This window comes from Coregonus lavaretus, assembly GCF_964263955.1.
Source record: "Coregonus lavaretus genome assembly, chromosome: 4".
NCBI classification, from domain to species: Eukaryota; Metazoa; Chordata; class Actinopteri; order Salmoniformes; family Salmonidae; genus Coregonus; species Coregonus lavaretus.
In genome coordinates, this window is record NC_139991.1 from 14731232 (window position 1) to 14750177 (window position 18946).

Genomic DNA, 18946 nt, shown 5'->3' on the forward strand with positions numbered 1-18946 from the left:
ATCGAACCCACTACCCTGGCGTTACAAGCGCCATGCTCTACCAATTGAGCTACAGAGGACCACAATGCAGGTGGTTGGGGAGTGAGAGAATGCCACCCCTCTATTATACACTGTGTCAAAGCCCCACCTCCACCTGGGTAGAGATCAGAATGGTGGCTCTATCTGTTTATTCACAAGGTAATGTGATGCAGGGATATTGTGGAGCTTTATCCCTGCTCCCGTTCTGTATAATGGAATTGAGAGCTATAATAAAGTCGAAGTCAAACCGTCAGCACATGCCTTAAATTGCTTCCAATCTCCTAAACAAGTCTGAGTGGTTATGAATAACTCAAAGCATCCCTCTCCAACTCCAACCAGGTCTAGTGTTTTCCTTGAAAAGAAATCCGAAATTGAGGATCGATTTAGATAGAAATTGAGGATCGATTTTAGATAGAAGCTATAAATCAAATCAAATTGTATTGGTCACATGAGTCGAATACAACAGATGTAGACCTTACAGTGAAATGCTTACTTACAAGCCCTTAACCAACAATGCAGTTTTAAGAAAAATAAGTGTTAAGTAAAAAAATAGATGAGTAAAAAATAATTAAAGAGCAGCAGTAAAATAACAGTAATGAGGCTATATACAGGGGGTACCGGTACAGAGTTGTGCGGGGGCACAGGTTAGTCGAGGTAATTGAGGTAATATGCACATGTAGGTAGAGTTATTAAAGTGACTATGCATAGAAAATAAACAGAGAGTAGCAGCAGCATAAATTTGATTAGCTCTTCAGGAGTCTTATGGCTTGGGGGTAGAAGCTGTTAAGACGCCTTTTGGACCTATATTCATTCTAGATTGGTACTGTATGGATCTGGAGATTCTTTCCTGAATCATCTGCGTATCAAACATATAGTAGCCAACAACGTTGATTGCTTTAGAATCTCCCAGTCTCCTTCTCAAGTGTCAAGGTGACGTGTATGCGGTGAACGAAGTCAAGCGCAGGACACCGAGCTACTGGCAGACGTACTTTACTTGCACAGTAAATGAACATACAAAACAAAACCTCCTAACAGGGAGGAACACTATTCGCATACGACAACAACTGCCGACCTCACGGAAAACAATCACACACAACAAACAATGAGAGACAGGGGTTTTTAAAGGGAATACAATGTAACGTAATGGGAAACAGGTGTAAACAATAAAGACCAAACAAGACAAACACCGAAACATCGATCGGCAGCAGCTAGTACTCCGGGGACGACGAACGCCGAAGCCTGCCCGAGCAAGGAGGAGGAGCAGCCTCGGCTGAATCCGTGACATCAAGACCATCTGCAGCCCACTATTCTTCTCCTGCTGTTTGTCTGCCCTAGTTGCTCTAATGTACGCCAGCTCTCTGTAGCAGAGAAATTAACTCGTCACTTTGTTGTGTGTCCTTCCTCCACTCAGAAAGATGGGAAACAGGGATGGTCAGTATATAGAGTGTTGGAGAAGAAAATGGATTTTTCCCACTCCCCATCTGCTTTCTGTGGGTTTCCCTGTCTCCCAACATGTGTCCATGGTGCCTCAGGGAAAAATCTGCTCCAAAGGAGAACACGAGGAAGAGCGTTCAAACCCATCATAGGGCCTGGTATTCCTAGCACTGAGAGTATGGATGTGGGGGATGGAACTCCACACAGTGCTCTCGATTAAACACTCTCATTAGACTTAATTGAATATTGCTAACAAAGCAGCGGGATAATGTTTCCACTTCTCAAACATGAGGTCCCTCCCTTTGCTATTTTATGTTTCTCATTATAATCCGTATTAGATAGATAACATGTGTGTAACATAGCATGCCAGATGGATAGATACAAGTTTTTTTTGTAAATTGATGTTATGTAACTACGTTTGGGATCATGCATTGCGCCTTCTTTTTCTCCAAATCCGTTTGCATAGTCTTTTCATGATTAATTGTCAGTTCCATAGACACTAATCAATCAGGTAATTCCCATGTCGTGTTTAGCTGCTGCATTGCAGTTTCTATGTAGACCTGTATGTGTGAAGTCTGTCAGGGCATGAATAGAACAACATTTTCTTTAATATTGCTTTTTGGATTGACTTTTTATGGCATGTTTCCCCTAAAGGTATAATCTAAAATGTGCTCGTTAATATTTTAATCATGGAGTTCTTTGAAATATGCATGCCATAATGGAGAGGTAGCATGCCAAGCAGGCTTTGAAAAACAAACAAACAACCACAGAAAAGTGCACAGAGGCTTTCACAGTGCATGCTGGGAAACCTCTGGCAGCCAGTGAAGAAAAGGCGCCATGTGAAATGCTGGATTGGTCCACATGTACAAGTGGTCTAAAATGAGAGTGTGAAATTAGAATGGGCTACATCAGGCTCCATGATAAGGAGAGGTAAACAGATACCCACTCATCGGATCTGTAATGGCGGCTCAAATCGACAATGGTTATCCTGCAAGTAACAATTAGCCTACCTAATTTGTGAACATATTTATGGTCTTGTGTGTTTTCTTAGATTTTTCTATTCTTAGGAGGAGAATATTAACTGAACCGAACATAATCACCCGATTCCAAGAGAGGAGGTGGGAGAAACAATCAACTGATTAAAGATGAACACTTTGCAATTAAGATGTTAGAAATCGCTTTGTTGGGATTTGCCGCTTCGTAGGTTTTCATCTGCAGACGCACCTGCTTTTTACTCCAATGCCACAGCTTGTAAGTCTTGATGTAATTAAACAAACAGTTCTCTATTTTAAAGCTGCAATATAACTTTTTGTGCGACCCGACCAAATTCACGTAGGAATGTGAGTTATATATCTTTCATTCTCATTGAACACAAGTCTTAAGAGGCAGTAGATCTGTTCTATGTGCGCTATTTCTATGCTTCCCGTTCTTAAGTTTAGTTTTGGATCTATTACTTTCGGTTTTGTACACCAGCTGAAAATACAATATTTTTGGTTATTGAAAATATATTTCACAGTGGTTTAGATGGTACAATGATTCTCTACACTATACTTGCTTGTTTTGTCACTAACAGAATTTAGCCGAACTATTAGAATTTTAGCAACTAAGAAATGGCGGAGAGATTTTTGCATAGTGCACCTTTTAATAATTAAGACTGTTGCTTTAATTAACTTTCTGGTAGACTGTGACATGACATATCACTTAGAGCCTTTCACTCACACCTTAATTATGCATTCATTGGAGTCACGGGTTGGAAATGCACAAATCTGTTTCAAAGTCTATGTACTGTATATCAGGCTGCAAGTTTCGGCACCTTTTGTAATTTTTTTTGTATTTTAAGGTCATGATGAATGGCTTTCCCTAATGAATTATTCTCGGGAACCAAGACCCTAGGCAACAGCAGTGACTAGGTTATGGGATGAACGACGGACTCTCTTGGTAACTTCGAAAAGGGGAAGAAAAAAAATCCGGGGAGGGTCCTCCTCAGACGGACTCTCCCAACAAGTCACGAGGCCGACATGCTAGAACGTTGCGATTCGAAACCAAAGTTTGCATGTATAAAGCAGTGGTTTTAGTAAAGGTAGTTGATGCAAACTAGCCACTTGCGAAATGCACTCATTAAAAATAACCTCTGTGATCTCCCATCTTGCTAGCTACTATTTTGTGTCCGGGGGACGTGGGCAACAAGCGGATAAGGCCGTAACGTAGTTCCTCTATGCCAAACTGACGTTGTATCTATACAGACGTGTAAGCCGGAACATTGATACATTGAGGGAGGCTACCCGTCTGTCTATAGAGACTTCTAATGAGAAGGATATAGGCCTATTATTAATACATGGCATGAGAAAGGTGTTGTGAAGACAAGCCACATAGTTCACTCTCATTATCACTGTGTAGAGGTGTACAGTAATTACTGCCGTCTTCACTGACTTTCAATTAACTCCAGCTTTCACAACTGTCTCCAGCTTTCACAACACAGACAGAAGATGGGCACAAGTTCCAAATCCTTTCATTTTGATATAAATACATTGGAACATTTTACCATGGCATTTATTTATGTTCGTCAGTACTTTTCCATGCGTAATGGAATTGATCAAATCCTGTCATGATATGTTCTACAATTTGTGTTCCTCTGATGTTCTTGTCACAACCACATTTTCAAGTTTGATTAGTCGTATGGGATACACATGGTATACAGCATCTAACGAAATGCTTACTTGCAGGTTCCATCTCGACAATGCAACAACAATAAGAAATAATAAAAGATAAGAATTCAAACATAAAGTAAATGTCTCAGTAGAATGGAATAAACATTTTAGCATCAGTATAATACAGGAAGGCACAATTTATAGACCAATATTTACACATAGTAAGAGTCTGGTAGCAGCAGTTGTGATGTGTGCGTGCATGAGTGCATGTGTGCTAAGATGTGGAGAATCAGAGCAGGTGGGCAGACCAGCTCAAGTGTTCAGCAGTCTGATGGCTTGTAGATAGAAACTGTCTCTGAGCCTGTTGGTATCAGACCTCATGCTCTGATATACCGTCTTCCCAACGGGAAGGGAATGAACAGCTCGTAGCTGGGGTGTGTGGGGTTTTTGATAACGCTGCGGTCCTTCCTCAGGCACTGTTTCTAGTAGATGTCCTGGATGGGTGGGAGCACATCCCATTTATATTGTGTTATATGAGCTACTACTGGGTGTTCCTGGTATCCCTCTTACTCAAATAGTGGTGCCATTGTAAAAAGTGTTATACGCGTAGAACTGTGTAAAACCAAGTGATGGAATACGTTTTATACAGCCGTTTTTAAAAGGTCTTTATAGAGCCACTGAAGTATGTCCGTTACTATGTACCAGGGAGAGGAGGAGGAGTGTCCCTTGGGGGCTGTAAGTGTTTACAGGATGTCTCAGTGATGTGGAGAGCTCACCTGCCTCATTCATGCCCCCTCTAATCAGACAGGCAGATAGACACCCACCGCTAGCTGGGGAGAGCTTCCTTATAGCCTGATTAATGAACCTGTTTACTCCTCATCAGCAGACTGCAGGAGGCTACACACTCCACATGGGTCACACGTCTGAAGATCACAGATGGAGTGAGAGAGAGACTCATGCGAAGTGAGAATGCAGCTAAACTCTGCGGTTCCCTCAGCAGCTATGAAATGTATAGTAGTGTCTGTCTCCAAAGGTCTCTATCTATCTGTATGGATAACCTCTCCACCCCACTCCCCTCTGTATCTACTGCCCACAGTGAGACCATTGATCAAAGCAGCCTCTCTGTGGGTGAGATTATTGCTCCCTTCCATGAAAAGGGCATCTGCCTGCATGAAGGCAGACTAAAGGCCCATGTGTTGTGTGGAGTTTTCTTTGTGTGACTTCCATTTTGCCACACATAGGCTTATCACTGTTAGATGTTGGATTTCCATGGGTGGTATGAAGCAGACACTGCATGAGTGGAATAGGAATATTGACTTAAGGGAAAAGGACAGCACTCAACTCCACAAATCAGTTTAATATCTTACTGGAATTGGAAGACACCATCCGAATTATCATGCTGTCTTTTACAGTGCACAAAATATAACTGCTTTTCACTTATTATGACTAGCTTATTTCTATAGGGAGAAGACACATTGGACCCTGCAGGCTTTTTTTTCTGCCACCCTGATAATGTTACAAGACGTGTTGAGAAGTTTAATTTAGTATTATGTCTTGCATGTGATGTCTCACAATAGATTAATTAATAACTGTTATTCCATCCTTTTTCCTTCTTTCTTAGTGTTGTTGCAGAGTTCCTCAGCCCTGAGCTAAACAGGGAGCCCACACATAGCCCAAGGGCTAATCACTACAATTAGTTAATTTACAATTTGCTTTTCTGCAGACTGGAAGTTGCTTCTAAAAGTGCAGCGTCATTTCAAAATAAATTGAGAGAAAAATTTTGAATAATTGCTGCATAGCGAAAGTAAAAAGAAGAGCACTGAAATATGTATATTATGTAAGAAAAGAAAACAAGAAAATATACTGTAGCGCCACTGTTCATCTGTTTTCATCATGCTCCCATGATGAAAACAGACTATAGCTGAACACAGTAGAGTATAATAAATTTGTTGAACAGCGCTGCACAGTCAGAAACCAACTAATTCAGTGGCCTTGTGGTTAGTGTGAGTTTCCGCCCTGAGACTGGAAGGTTGGGAGTTCGATCACCGGCCAAGTCATACCACAAACGGTAAAAATGAGACCTGATCCGTCTCTGCTTGGCACTCAGCATTAAGGAGATAGATTGGGGGTAAGGACCTGCGATAGACTAGCATCCTGTTCAGGGGGTGTACTTGTACATCAAGCTGCCTTACACTACAGAAACAGGAGAGAGGTTCCTGCTCCCATCAGCCGTTCCGGCTCCACAACCAAATCTACGTAACCTTTTTACTGCGCAGTCAAGGGTTGCTATAGCTTCTGTATCTATACTGTTCGCTTCTGTTCTCTATTTTACACCTCTGTGAAAATCACTGTAGGCCTCAGACGGTTCCATTTGTCTCTGGTTTTCTTTGGTTCTGCTAGGGAAATGGCTCCGCTAGGGAAATGGCTCCCAGTGAATAATAACATATTTTCTCTCATTCTATTTTCAGATTTGTTCCTCACAACCCAAGATGGCAATGTTCCGGGCTTCGAGACATGGATTAATAAGGTACGACACAATTTTTATTTTATGTTGTCTCTCAGTGTACAATGGCAACTCAGTGAAAACATGGGTAGAGTTGAGTTGGTGTGGCAGGTAGCCTAGCGGTTACGAGCGTTGGGCCAGTAACCGAAAGGTCACTGGTTTGAATCCCCAAGCAGACTAGGTGAAAAATCTGTCGACGTGCCCTTGAGCAAGGCACTTAATCATAATTACTACTATAAGTTGCTCGGGATAATGGCGTCTGCAAAATGACTAAAATGTAAATGTAGTTGTTTCTCTCACAGCACAGTCATTTCAGAGATGCTTTCTTTTTGGTAGATTGTATTCAGCGAATCCACAGGCTTCCACTGTTGTGGTAGTTTGCATTCTGCAAGTGCACTGGTACAGTCAGTTCAGGTTTTTTAGGGTCTTTAAAATTCAGGATGCGGAGGCTCACCAAGCACAGGCAGGGCACCCGCCTTTTGTGAAGAAGAGAGAGTGGGAGGGAAGGGTTGAGGTTGCAGGGATATGAAACATGTGACAGAGGGAGGGATAGGAAGGAGGGCTAAATGGATGAAAACGGGGAGCAGGGGAGAAAAAGAGAGAAATAGTTTATTTGGTGCAGTTCTGTAGATGGACCCTGTTTAAAAGGTCACTCAGGGATCTCAGTAAAGGTCCTTTGTGGATGTCCCACCTCCTGCTGAGTTGTCCCCTCCAATGCTGCCACTGGTCTGTCTTTGAGCTGGAGGGAACCTCTCTGACAGTGCTTTAATAATCTATTTTGATGGAGGTCATCTCCCCTGTGCTCCCTGGGCCGTGCTGCTTTACCTCAGCCTGTAGGGACACTGCACAGTGCACCAGCCAAAGACAGACAGACAGTACATAGCAGATAATTGGGTTGGTGATTAAAAGCAGAGGTGAGTTCACCAATCCCATCTGATTCATCCAGCCGGTTTACCCGTTCCTGTTGGTGTTCTTCTTTTTGTTTCTGTGACTTAATTTGGGAGGAAGAGGAGTTTGGTTTTGGGGTTGATTTATAGAATGCACCAGTGATTGGTGGCAACAGCGTTATTGAAGTGTGTCCATGATTTATTACCGACGTAACACACGCACACATACCCTGTGACAGACACACACCAGGGACTCATTTCCTGGTTTCCTCTGTGTAAGACCCCAGGAATCCCTGGCTGCTGCCTTTACTGGGTGGTCTTTCGTTTAACAGCCGTAGGTCACAGGCCAGTGCTTTCACCCATTTCAACACTTCATTTTAATGACTTTCTCTTTCCTCTCCGAAGACTCCCTGTGCATCCTTCTGCTCTTCTCTCTGATTACGCAAGAACAGCCTCTGTTTGTGGAGAATGCAAAGGCAGTGGGGATGTTTTCATTAGCTAATGCCAAGCCGTGGGCAACCCATTTACTTTAATACCTGATATGATCTGTCAATTCACCAGCTGAAGGAGCCATTCCTGCTAAACAAACATGCAGGGAAAGCATTAGCTGTTTGATACTTTGATTTGTTTTCTCAGTAGTCGCAGTAAAGTGAATTCGAAAAGCGCATCGTTGCGTGAGAGACACACCAAAAGCGCTCTGTGTAAACGTGAACCTGCTGCCGTAGTCCGTGGATCTTCACACTTCAATCAGCGCTCCTCAATCAGAAAGGCAACACAACAGATTTAATCAGGAACGGCTTCAGTGCCTCAAATGCTTAATCAGTAGGCCACCACCAGTCAATCACAAAGACTTAGATCTCCCCCACTATACTCTAGAGATGGTTAATGCTGACTGCATCTTATGATCTGTGTGTGTGATTTAAAACTCCCAATCAGATGGGCACCATGAGGAAATCACACAACTCGATCTCCTTGTTTTTAAAGCACGACTGCAATCGGTCCACACACACATGCATTCGCACACGCAAATGCACACACTCAATCAAAACCGCCTCTGTGAGTTCAAACACACTCAGTCAGAGCATCTCCATGTGTTTAGAACAGATTCAACCATCCAGATGTCTGTGTTCTCAAAACACACCATCATAGATGCTCCATGAGTCAACCCCAGACTCAATCTGATGATCACTGTGTAACGTAACACAGACTCAATCAGCTTAGCCACGCTGCGGAGCTGTGCGCCTGCCATGCCGTGGCTGCTCGGTAGGTGGATACTGACTGACGGAGAGAGAGAGAGTCGTGAAGGATGGGCAGGTTTTGAATCAGACACTTTGACAAAGCCGGCAGGAGACGCTCACATGCTCGCTCAGTCTGAAAAGCTGCTTACTTTTTGTCTGACAGCCAGGTAATATATAAGCACAAGCAGAAAGGAAGAATAGTGAACGAAAGGGATGTTTTTTTCTGTCTTTCTGTCGCTGAAACTATTCTCAGATGCCATAAATCACTAATGGGTCGCTCGGCAGGCCTCCGCTTTGCTACAGGGCCAGGCCACATCTGCTGCTCCAGAAGGGAGAAGGAGATAAGGAGAGAGGAAGAGTTTTACAGCCCCCAATATCTGCCCTATCTCCCCTATTTCTGTGCCAAATACACCATTTATTATGCCACATCATGTAGAGTCACGGAGCAGGGAGGGAAGTCCCGCTGCATTCACATTATGGTTTCAAAACTAAAGCAACTCCTGTTTTAGAAAAGTATTTGACGTTATCTTTTTGGGACCTCACGTTCTAAGGTAACGGGGCATATGTGGTATTGTTTGGGTTGCAAGAAGCTGGCAGAAACTACAACTGAGTCATGTGTATCCCAGCCTGCTAGTGTGTTTCTATATGTAGCTAGCTGCGTGGTTATTGGGTGCAGCATGTTCCCTCTGGCTGGAGTGTAAAGGCCAGAGGGTCTTCTACGTGGTAACAGGAGAGTGTTCCTGCTGTCTGGGGCCTTGCGTCAGGGTCCACTGAGAGCTCTGTGTTAATGAATGTCACTGTGGGTCACTGGACACCAGTCCCCCAAGAGCCCAGAGTTGAGTAAGAACACACAAACGCACTGACACTCCTGCCATATTTATATACGGTAAATAGAAAAACCACTTGTATAAAGAGACTATTCCAGCTTGAATCTCAAAGCACAGCCATCAAGATTTATATTAGAGTGTATCACATATAGTCACCTCCAAAATTATTGGCACCCTTGATAAAGATGAGAAAAAAAGACTATATATAAAATAATATTACAAACACTGATCTCAGTCTCTGGACTTGAACCCCATTGAAAACCTGTGCTTTGAATTGAAGAGGGCAGTCAGCCCACAGACCGAAGGATATCAATGATCTGGAAATATTCTGTATGGAGCAATGGTCTAAGATCCCTCCTAATGTGTTCTCCAATCTCATAAAACGTTTTTTGAAAGGCTCTGTGCCATTATCATTGCAAGGGGAGGGTGCAAATTTTTGCATACTATATAGCGCCATATTTGAATTATACAGTCATTTTTGCTCCTCTTTATTAAGGGTGTCAATAATTTCGGACCCCACTGTATCTAGCTGATCATGAGCTAATTTCTCCCATCAAACTCAGTCAGTGATGACCATGACTCCCATTGAACTCAAGGCCCTCTCCATCACCTTAGAAATAATCTTCTAACAGATTGGGATTGACACAACTCCATCTCAAAGATTACCCTAAAATAGCCTTGAAGCCCATGTCTCCTCACTACTAAATCTGTGTAATCTCTCGCAGACTATTTATTATCTTTTGGTGCCTGCTGTGCTAACAACTGATGTTGGCAGTGAGAGTGGCAACTGGATGTTGTTTTGTTAGGATTGTAGGCTGCAGTTTGGCCGTTGTGGGTCTGCATGTGTGTGAGCGTATGTTTTTCTCTCTTGGTATTCAAGACCAAAGCACTGTCTCTTCCTTTGGCTGACTCTTAGCATGACTGCTAACTGCATGGAGCTGCTCTAGTTCAGCACACCACTGAGCTGAAGTCAATTCAAACGTCAGGCTGATCATGCCTGCTCCTTCCCTGCTGTTGCCCTCTCTGCAATTTTCTACTGTTCTACTGCCACCCCCTGTGTCCCCTGTCACCCCCTGTGTCCCCTGTCACCCCCTGTGTCCCCTGTCACCCCCTGTGTCCCCTGTCACCCCCTGTGTCCCCTGTCACCCCCTGTGTCCCCTGTCACCCACTGTGTCCCCTGTCACCCACTTTGCCTGCCCACACAACTAAAGTACCATGCTATTTGTCCTTTCACTCTGTCCATCATTCAGTTTTGAAATACTCTGGCAACTTGTGTTTATGTACAGTACCAGTCAAAAGTTTGGACACACCAACTCATTCAAGGGTTTTTCTTAATTTTTACTATTTTCTACATTGTAGAATAATAGTGAAGACATCGAAACTATGAAATAACACAAATGGAATCATGTAGGAACCAAAAAAGTGTTCAACAAATCAAAATATATTTTATATTTGAGATTCTTCAAAGTAGCCACCCTTTGCACACTCTTGGCATTCTTTCAACCAGCTTCATGAGGTAGTCACCTGGAATGCATTTCAATTAACAGGTGTGCCTTGTTAAAAGTTAATTTGTGGAATTTCTTTTCTTAGTGCGTTTGAGCCAATCAGTTGTGTTGTGACAAGGTAGGGGTGGTATACAGAAGATAGCCCTATTTGGTAAAATACCAAGTCCATATTATGGCAAGAACAGCTCAAATAAGCAAAGAGAAACGACAGTCCATCATTACTTTAAGACATGAAGGTCAGTCAATACGGAAAATGTCAAGAACTTCTAAAGTTTCTTCAAGTGCAGTCTCAAAAACCATCAAGCGCTATGATGAAACTGTCTCTCATAAGGACCGCCAAAGGAATGGAAGACCCAGAGTTACCTCTGCTGCAGAGGATAAGTTCATTAGAGTTACCAGCCTCAGAAATTGCAGCCCAAATAAATGCTTCACAGAGTTCAAGTAACAGACACATCTCAACTTCAACTGTTCAGAGGAGACTGCGTGAATCAGGCCTTCATGGTCGAATTGCTGCAAAGAAACCACTACTAAAGGACACCAATAATAAGAAGAGACTTGCTTGGGCCAAGAAACACGAGCAATGGACTTTAGACCGGTGGAAAGTCCAAATTGGAGATTTTTGGTTCCAACCACCGTGTCTTTGTGAGACGCAGAGTAGGTGAACGGATGATCTCTGCATGTGTGGTTCCCACCATGAAGCATGGAGTAGGAGGTGTGATGGTGTGGGGGTGCTTTACTGGTGACACTGTCAGTGATTTATTTAGAATTCAAGGCACATTTAACCAGCATGGCTACAACAGCATTCTGCAGCGATACACCATCCCATCTGGTTTGCGCTTAGTGGGACTATGATTTGTTTTTCAACAGGACAATGACCCAACACACCTCCAGGCTGTGTAAGGGCTATTTGACCAAGAAGGAGAGTGATGGAGTGCTGCATAAGATGACCTGGCCTCCACAATCACCCGACGTCAACCCAATTGAGATGGTTTGGGATGAGTTGGACCGCAGAGTGAAGGAAAAGCAGCCAACAAGTGCTCAGCATATATGGAAACTCCTTCAAGACTGTTGGAAAAGCATTCCAGGTGAAGCTGGTTGAGAGAATGCCAAGAGCGTGCAAAGCTGTCATCAAGGCAAAGGGTGGCTACTTTGAAGAATCTAATTTTGATTTGTTTAACACTTTCTTTGGTTACTACATGATTCCATACGTGTTATTTCATAGTTTTGATGTCTTCACTATTATTCTACAATGTAGGAAATAGTAAAAAATAAAGAAAAACCCTTGAATTAGTTGGTGTGTCCAAACGTTTGACTGGTACTGTATATCTCAAAGGAAAGGTCATTCTAAGTTTAATTTGAACTTTACTTTTTCTTTCAGGATGGGAACTTCACCAAAACCCAGCTCGGAAGTATACCAGAAAATGTAAAGAAAGTTGGCCAGTCTTCTTTTGTCGACTTTGGTGAGTTTTCTCATTCCGTGTTTTCTCATTCGGTCTTTTAAACTCCCAGTTCCATCAGTGCTCTTTCGCAGTATCAGGAATTGTTGGTGTCTGTCTTCAAAGGCCCCTAAACGTAACTGTCTGTGCTCTTTGGGGATGACATTTTCAAACGGCTCTGATCTAATAGCATTTCCCAGACAGAGAGAGCACAGAGTTTCCCAACATCTTATCTGGTTAGAACGTCTCAGCTTTACTCGTTGTTCAGAAGTTTGTTGGCTTGGGAGCTGAAGTAAAATCTCAGCCCTAGTAAATTAGTTGTAATCTTAAAGTTGAAATAGGTCCAAAACAAAGTGGCTGGACAACATTTTCAGAATGGATTACTAGATCAACCACAGGGTTCTAATCTAATCCATATCATAAAGCAGCATATCCACTCTAAGTAAACTTGTTAAATTTTTACTGGATGAAACACACAGACAAACAAATACATACATACACATCATTGCGAAAATCAATATTTTAACGGTCAGGGGTGTCGTCAAATATTTAGAGTACACATTTGCTCATCCCATCCCAAAATGGAAATGATTCATGAGCCCAGGGAAATATCAAGGGAAATGACCTATGTGGTTTTCTGTGTGTATTTAATTCTTTATCTCAGACGGACTTGGCCTTTTTGTTCAAATCTCAAGCTTATCTGAGCAAACAAAAACTTTTCACTTCTTCGTTAATCTTTTTGTAGTCATCTTTTCACTTTGGAAATGTCACTTCAAGCTGTTACCATAGTTTTAGGAAGATGAAATCCTCGAGGTCACACGGCTAAGAGGATGATGCTCAAAGACTTTCCTTAAAGATTAAGAGGGATAAATCTTGTCAATGCTTTTACAGTTTCAGGCTCTGGAGGTTAATAAGGGTCAACTGGAATCGGAGGAACACATCTTTGCTTTTGTCGTCGTTTTGATTATGTGACGCTTCACTGTTTTGATCAGCTGTGCAGGTGATACTGTTTAAATGGAAAAGGGTGACTAATGAATCAAGACGGACTGACCATTCGTAGTATGAAACACAGTGAGTGTTGAATGTTGGCTCTCATACTGGTAGCTCCCAATTACTCCATGTTGCCCTCTCATTACCCCTCTATTAATCACTCAGAATTCGTTATCTTATTTGTCTGTCCTTGCTTGCACTTGAAAATGTTCTCCCACACACATACACAATCGCATGTATATATTTGCTTGACTCTGCCAATAAAGTAAAGAATCAGAGGTGAGGTTGCTGCTAACTGATTATTAGATCGATGGAGCACAATGTGGAGCTCTGGCCTGCTTTAGATGAGATTGTCTTTGACATGGCAGTACCTGGGGAGGGGATGGAAGATCCAATACTGACACACGTGCACCCTAACACAGTGCAGGGAGAACTATGCTCAATTGTAGCAGCATCTTCTTGGTAGGCCCTCTACCAGTCACCAAGGGCATCATGATGCTAACATGGTCCCTGTCACTGGATCAACCCAGGTAGGCAGGAACACCGGGCGCAAAAGCCAGCACACGTCTGTAACGCCTGCAACGAGTTTAAAGAGCTTAATTGCGCTGATCTTCAAAGCACGTTATCCTTGATTTCACTTCTGTTCCCCTGAGTCGACCGAGAGCTTTTGGTGCCGATTTGAATATCAACACCTAATTAAAAAATATATATTGGATTCAGAGCACCTGTTCTGTGGAGGTGGGGGGGATATGACCTCCGGGAGAGGAATGAAAGAGAAGGAGACTAGGTGCTTCAAAGACTCAAATGATTTCAATGTGCGAGAAATTAAAAGGAAATAAGAGCACAGAAAAGCTGGTTGTGTGCAGATAGAACAGAGGGAGATGGAGCTGGGAGAGGGAGGAATAGAGAGAGGGAGAAAGGAAAGCGAGGAGCGTGACGCGTCTGCCTGATTCGGAGTGGGAATTATTCTGATCACACTCCAAGCTTTCAATTTTCGCCTACACCTCAGTGATAGATCGCAGATACAGGAGTGACCTTCCTCCTAAACCGCTTCTCCAACACACACACACACCATCTCTATCGCCTTACTCACTACATCAACAATTCATCCATAACATGAATCTAGAAGCTTTCAAATAGTGATAAAGGTAATATAATGTTGGGCTGTTTCCATTTTACATCCACATGCATACGCATTCATGGTGTGGTTTTTCAGTATTACCAACTATTGTAAGATTAGCCTTTCTTCCAAAGACTCATTATACAGGGGTGTCAAAAGCATTCCATGGAGGGCCTGCGGGTTTTTGTTTTTTTCCTTTCAATTAAGACCTAGACAACCAGGTGAGGGGTGTTCCTTACTTATTAGTGACCTTAATTCATCAATCAAGTACAAGGTTTGAGTGAAAACCCGCAGACACTCAGCCCTCCATGGAATGAGTTTGACACGTGCGTTAGAATGACTGGATTAGAAGTAAACCGCAGATTAACGGCTGCATCTGCTGGTGCAAAACTTCTGTCACAAGGCACCTGTTTTATTATAGCCACGCCACCATAATCTTATTGCATGCACAACATACGCCAGACAAAACATTCCATCTGCCTTATCGTAGCTGTAATTGCATTTCTCAAAGCGACAGCGCCCAATGCATAATTCATTGATCGAGACCGCACAGTTAAGGACCACAGGAAGAGTTGACGGCTAATGCAGATAGAGGAATCACATTGATGACATGATGATTTGTGCACTTAATTTCTCATAGCTGAAGTAGCTCATGTACATTTACATTTTAGTCATTTAGCAGACGCTCTTATCCAGAGCGACTTACAGTTAGTGAGTGCATACATTTTCATACTGGCCCCCCGTGGGAAACGAACCCACAACCCTGGCGTTGCAAGCGCCATGCTCTACCAACTGAGCTACAGGGGACTTCTAGCGTACATCTGAGGTGACATTTAAACCTGAACGCTACGCGTAGGATTTCCTCACCTGCATTAGTGTCTTAACAGTGACAGCTCTGTGGTAGAGCTAGAGTGGTGCGTGTGCAGAGAGTATTCTCAGGTAATGCTTTTTGAATATGAATGGAGTATTTGTGATGCATTATTTTGTGTGATATTTCTCAGATGTTCTCGTGCTACACTTCATCTTGTCTGCCTCTTTTGAGAGCAGTGTTGGAGAGGAAAGTTAGTAACACATATTATTCTTAGCTTTTACATTGGTATCAGTGTCATGGTAAGAAAGTTTAAAATACTTAATGGCCGTCCTCAAGGATAACACCTCATACATAGTTTTCTCTTTAATCGTCACACACCCACACAAATAAAATGTGTCCTAACTTTTCACATTGACACACACACAGACACACACAGAGAGAGAGCCTCCTTAGCCTCACCCAGTTCTGGTTGCATGGCAGGGTCCAGATCAGATTACAGACTGGGGGTTTGTAATGTGTCTGTCCGCAGGCTGGCTCCCTGGGCCAGGGTGATACAGGAGGTGTGGAGGAGTGGAGAGTGTGTAATCTCTGGAGTTTCTCTGCAGGCCTGCCTCTGATTTGCATTGTTATTGGTCCGGTGTTGTATCCTATGAATGCCAATGGGGGTGTCACCCTGCATCATAGCTTCACCAGTCACTGCGGTTTCCCTCTGTCTCTCTCCGTCTCTCTTTCTTCTCTTTCTTCTCTTCCTCTATATCTCCATCCACCTCTCCCTCTCTCTGTGTCTTTTCCTTCTCCCGCTGTCTATCTGAATAGTAATGTGCTTCATCAGTGGGAGCCAGTGCCGTCCTACTGGTCTGACAGTAAACATCAGCGGATGATAACACAGAATAAAGACTGACAAGCTCGCTCCGATTGTGAAACTACTGTATTAGTCTCCATCATTCACCTTTTACCTCACTCACTCGCCACCTGTCATCTCTCTCTCTCTCTCCCCCTATCTGTCTCTCTCGCTCTTTCTTTCCTCGATGCTCTGATTAAATGTTTTTACTCTTCCCTCCGTTGTTCTGTCTCTGTTCATTTCAGTTTTCCCATCATCCTGCTTTTTGTTGCACCTTGTTTTATTCATGTCTTTCTCTTTTTCTTCCAGATGGAGATGGGTTCCAGGACCACCTTCTCCCAGTGTGTCTGGACGATGTATGCCAGAGGAGTGCCATCTACCTTTCTAAGCCCGGGGAACCTGAGGTACAGTACTCCTCCATTGAAACCTGACAGAGACCACAAAGCCTGCTCTATCCTTAAACTAAACTATACTAGCCCTGCCTTCGTCCTATACAAGCTGCCATTTTGAGTATCCGTTTTTTTTCCAGACATGAGCCTCTTGGTCATGCTGTAAACACCAGGGGTCATTTAGAAGAGCTGCTGAGTGACACAGCCAATACCTGCACCACCACCTTTCCACCTCTGTCTGACTCCCGTCTTTTAGTCTCAGAACCACTCTCCCCCCATAACTACTACCTCCCCAGGAGATGAATTGATTCCTCTAGCTTCCTCTAGCTAGCTACTTCTATCTTTACTCACTCTCTCCATCATCCTCTTCCCCCACTCGTTATATACTGTATATCTCTCTCCCTCTTTCTCTCTCTCTCTCGGACTGAACCCAGTGGTGTGGGGAGCACCACTGAGTTCCTGCTCATTTCCTCCCAGCTAGCCTGTGTAGCTCCCTCTGACCGCAGGCTACAAGACATGATTGGATTAGAAGCTTGGTAGGAGGAGATGCTCTGTTCAATCAGTGTCTGGGATCTTTGTCTGTGTAGGTGCGTGTACCGGTATGTTCCTGCAGGTGTGTTTGCTTCTGTACAGATGTGTCTGTGTGTGCAGGGACATGGCTCCCCCTGCCTTCTCTCCCACACTGATTGAGGCGATTTGATCTCGCTGTGTGTTTTCTCTATCACGCTAATCTGCTGCTTATTGACAGCGTAAACATGTAGCTTCACACTCATTAGACTGTTTACAGAGGCTGTCCATTACATTCACTCACACTGCATGTGTACACGCCCTCTGAATATGAGCACAGCACACTGGGTCTCATTGAATTGCTGCATGAGAAATGATAGGCTATTTTCTCCTATAGGTGGAACTCCATACATCTACCTACCATATCCATCCAGACCTATACCAATCCAATCCACCCCAAATCTGTGAAGTATTAGTATCTCTCATGTGAGTGTAGGTTTGATTTCACCCTGTCCTCTGTGTCTGTGGTCGGGAGAGGAGTCAGTGTCCCCGCTCCGACAGGATCCAGACATGTTAATGGAGCCATTAACCGGCCATTCCTCCAGAAACGGGGATCCGTGGGCCGGGAGGTGGTCTAGGATTTGATTGTCCCTTAATCGGCGTGCCGGGAGGAAAGCCCATCCATAAAACATGGAGAGGGGCACAGCGGATTGTCTGAGGAGGCATGAGTAAGCGCCTAGGGATGTGCAAGGAATTCCAACGCGGTGGGAGAGGGAAGGTACATGGGTTGGCCCGTACAGCTCCACCTCCCCTCCCCCTCTCCCAGCCCAGAGAACCACACTGTTATTCATTTTGCTTTCATGTACTGCATAACCAACGCTTTGTCCCGAGGTTTGACAGTATCTGGAGCTGGTCGGATTGTTTCTGTGTATTTATTTTTGGGAGGACGATAAATAACATTTATGTTCCTGCTGCCTGATTTGTTATTACTTTGCCTTCTCAGCATCCTGCCATGCTGCTGGCACCATTACAGCATGGGAACGCTGTCCTGAATAGAAGAGTTAGTCGAGCGGAGTGTGTGTGCTTGTGAATGTGTGTATGTACAGCGTTAGGTAGCCTACGTCTTCTTGATCCATTTGGATGGCCTGTCAGTCATCTGAAGACTCACGACGTGAGTGGGAACAAACAGTTGAGTTGAATCCCAGCCAAGCCCACATCACCTGATGCATAGGAGAGTGGAAGAGGACATGGCCATTATCTCCACGCCACCGCTTGAATCATATGTAAACACTGCCAAGTTTCCACTGTGAAAGAGTCAGGCCATCAGTCTGAGACAGCCAGACACAGGGCACGGTAGCACCAGGTGCCATCCATAGATAACCTCTGTCTTTGTGACATGGTGAAACGTGGGTGTGCTCTGTCACCAGCTTTGTCACCAACTCTGCCTCCCCTCTCTCTCTCTTTCTGTCTCAGGGACACCTGTTCAGTGTTTCTTTATTCATCACAGGACAATGAAATACGCTCTCTTTCTCTCTTTTCTTTGCTCTTGCTCTCTTCCTCATCAGCACTTTTTTTCACATTTGTGTTAGAAGGCATTTTATTTTCATCCGACTTTTAAAAAATCTCTGCATTTCTAAATCTATCAGGAGAGAAATGTGACATGCGATATACAGTGAGGGAAAAAAGTATTTGATCCCCTGCTGGTTTTGTATGTTTGCCCACTGACAAAGAAATGGTCAGTCTATAATTTTAATGGTAGGTTTATTTGAACAGTGAGAGATAGAATAACAAC

General features: G+C 43.6%; 1 protein-coding gene across 1 annotated transcript in view; it reads left to right on the forward strand.

The window, feature by feature from the left end:
- LOC311128684 (T-cell immunomodulatory protein-like) overlaps positions 1-18946 on the forward strand; it is a 125518-nt gene that overhangs the window by 12696 nt on the left and 93876 nt on the right. The window contains exons 7-9 of the mRNA XM_084160895.1: positions 6569-6627; positions 12439-12520; positions 16568-16662. Of these exons, the coding sequence (XP_084017021.1) occupies positions 6569-6627; positions 12439-12520; positions 16568-16662 (236 nt within the window). The remainder of the gene's footprint in view (positions 1-6568; positions 6628-12438; positions 12521-16567; positions 16663-18946) is intronic.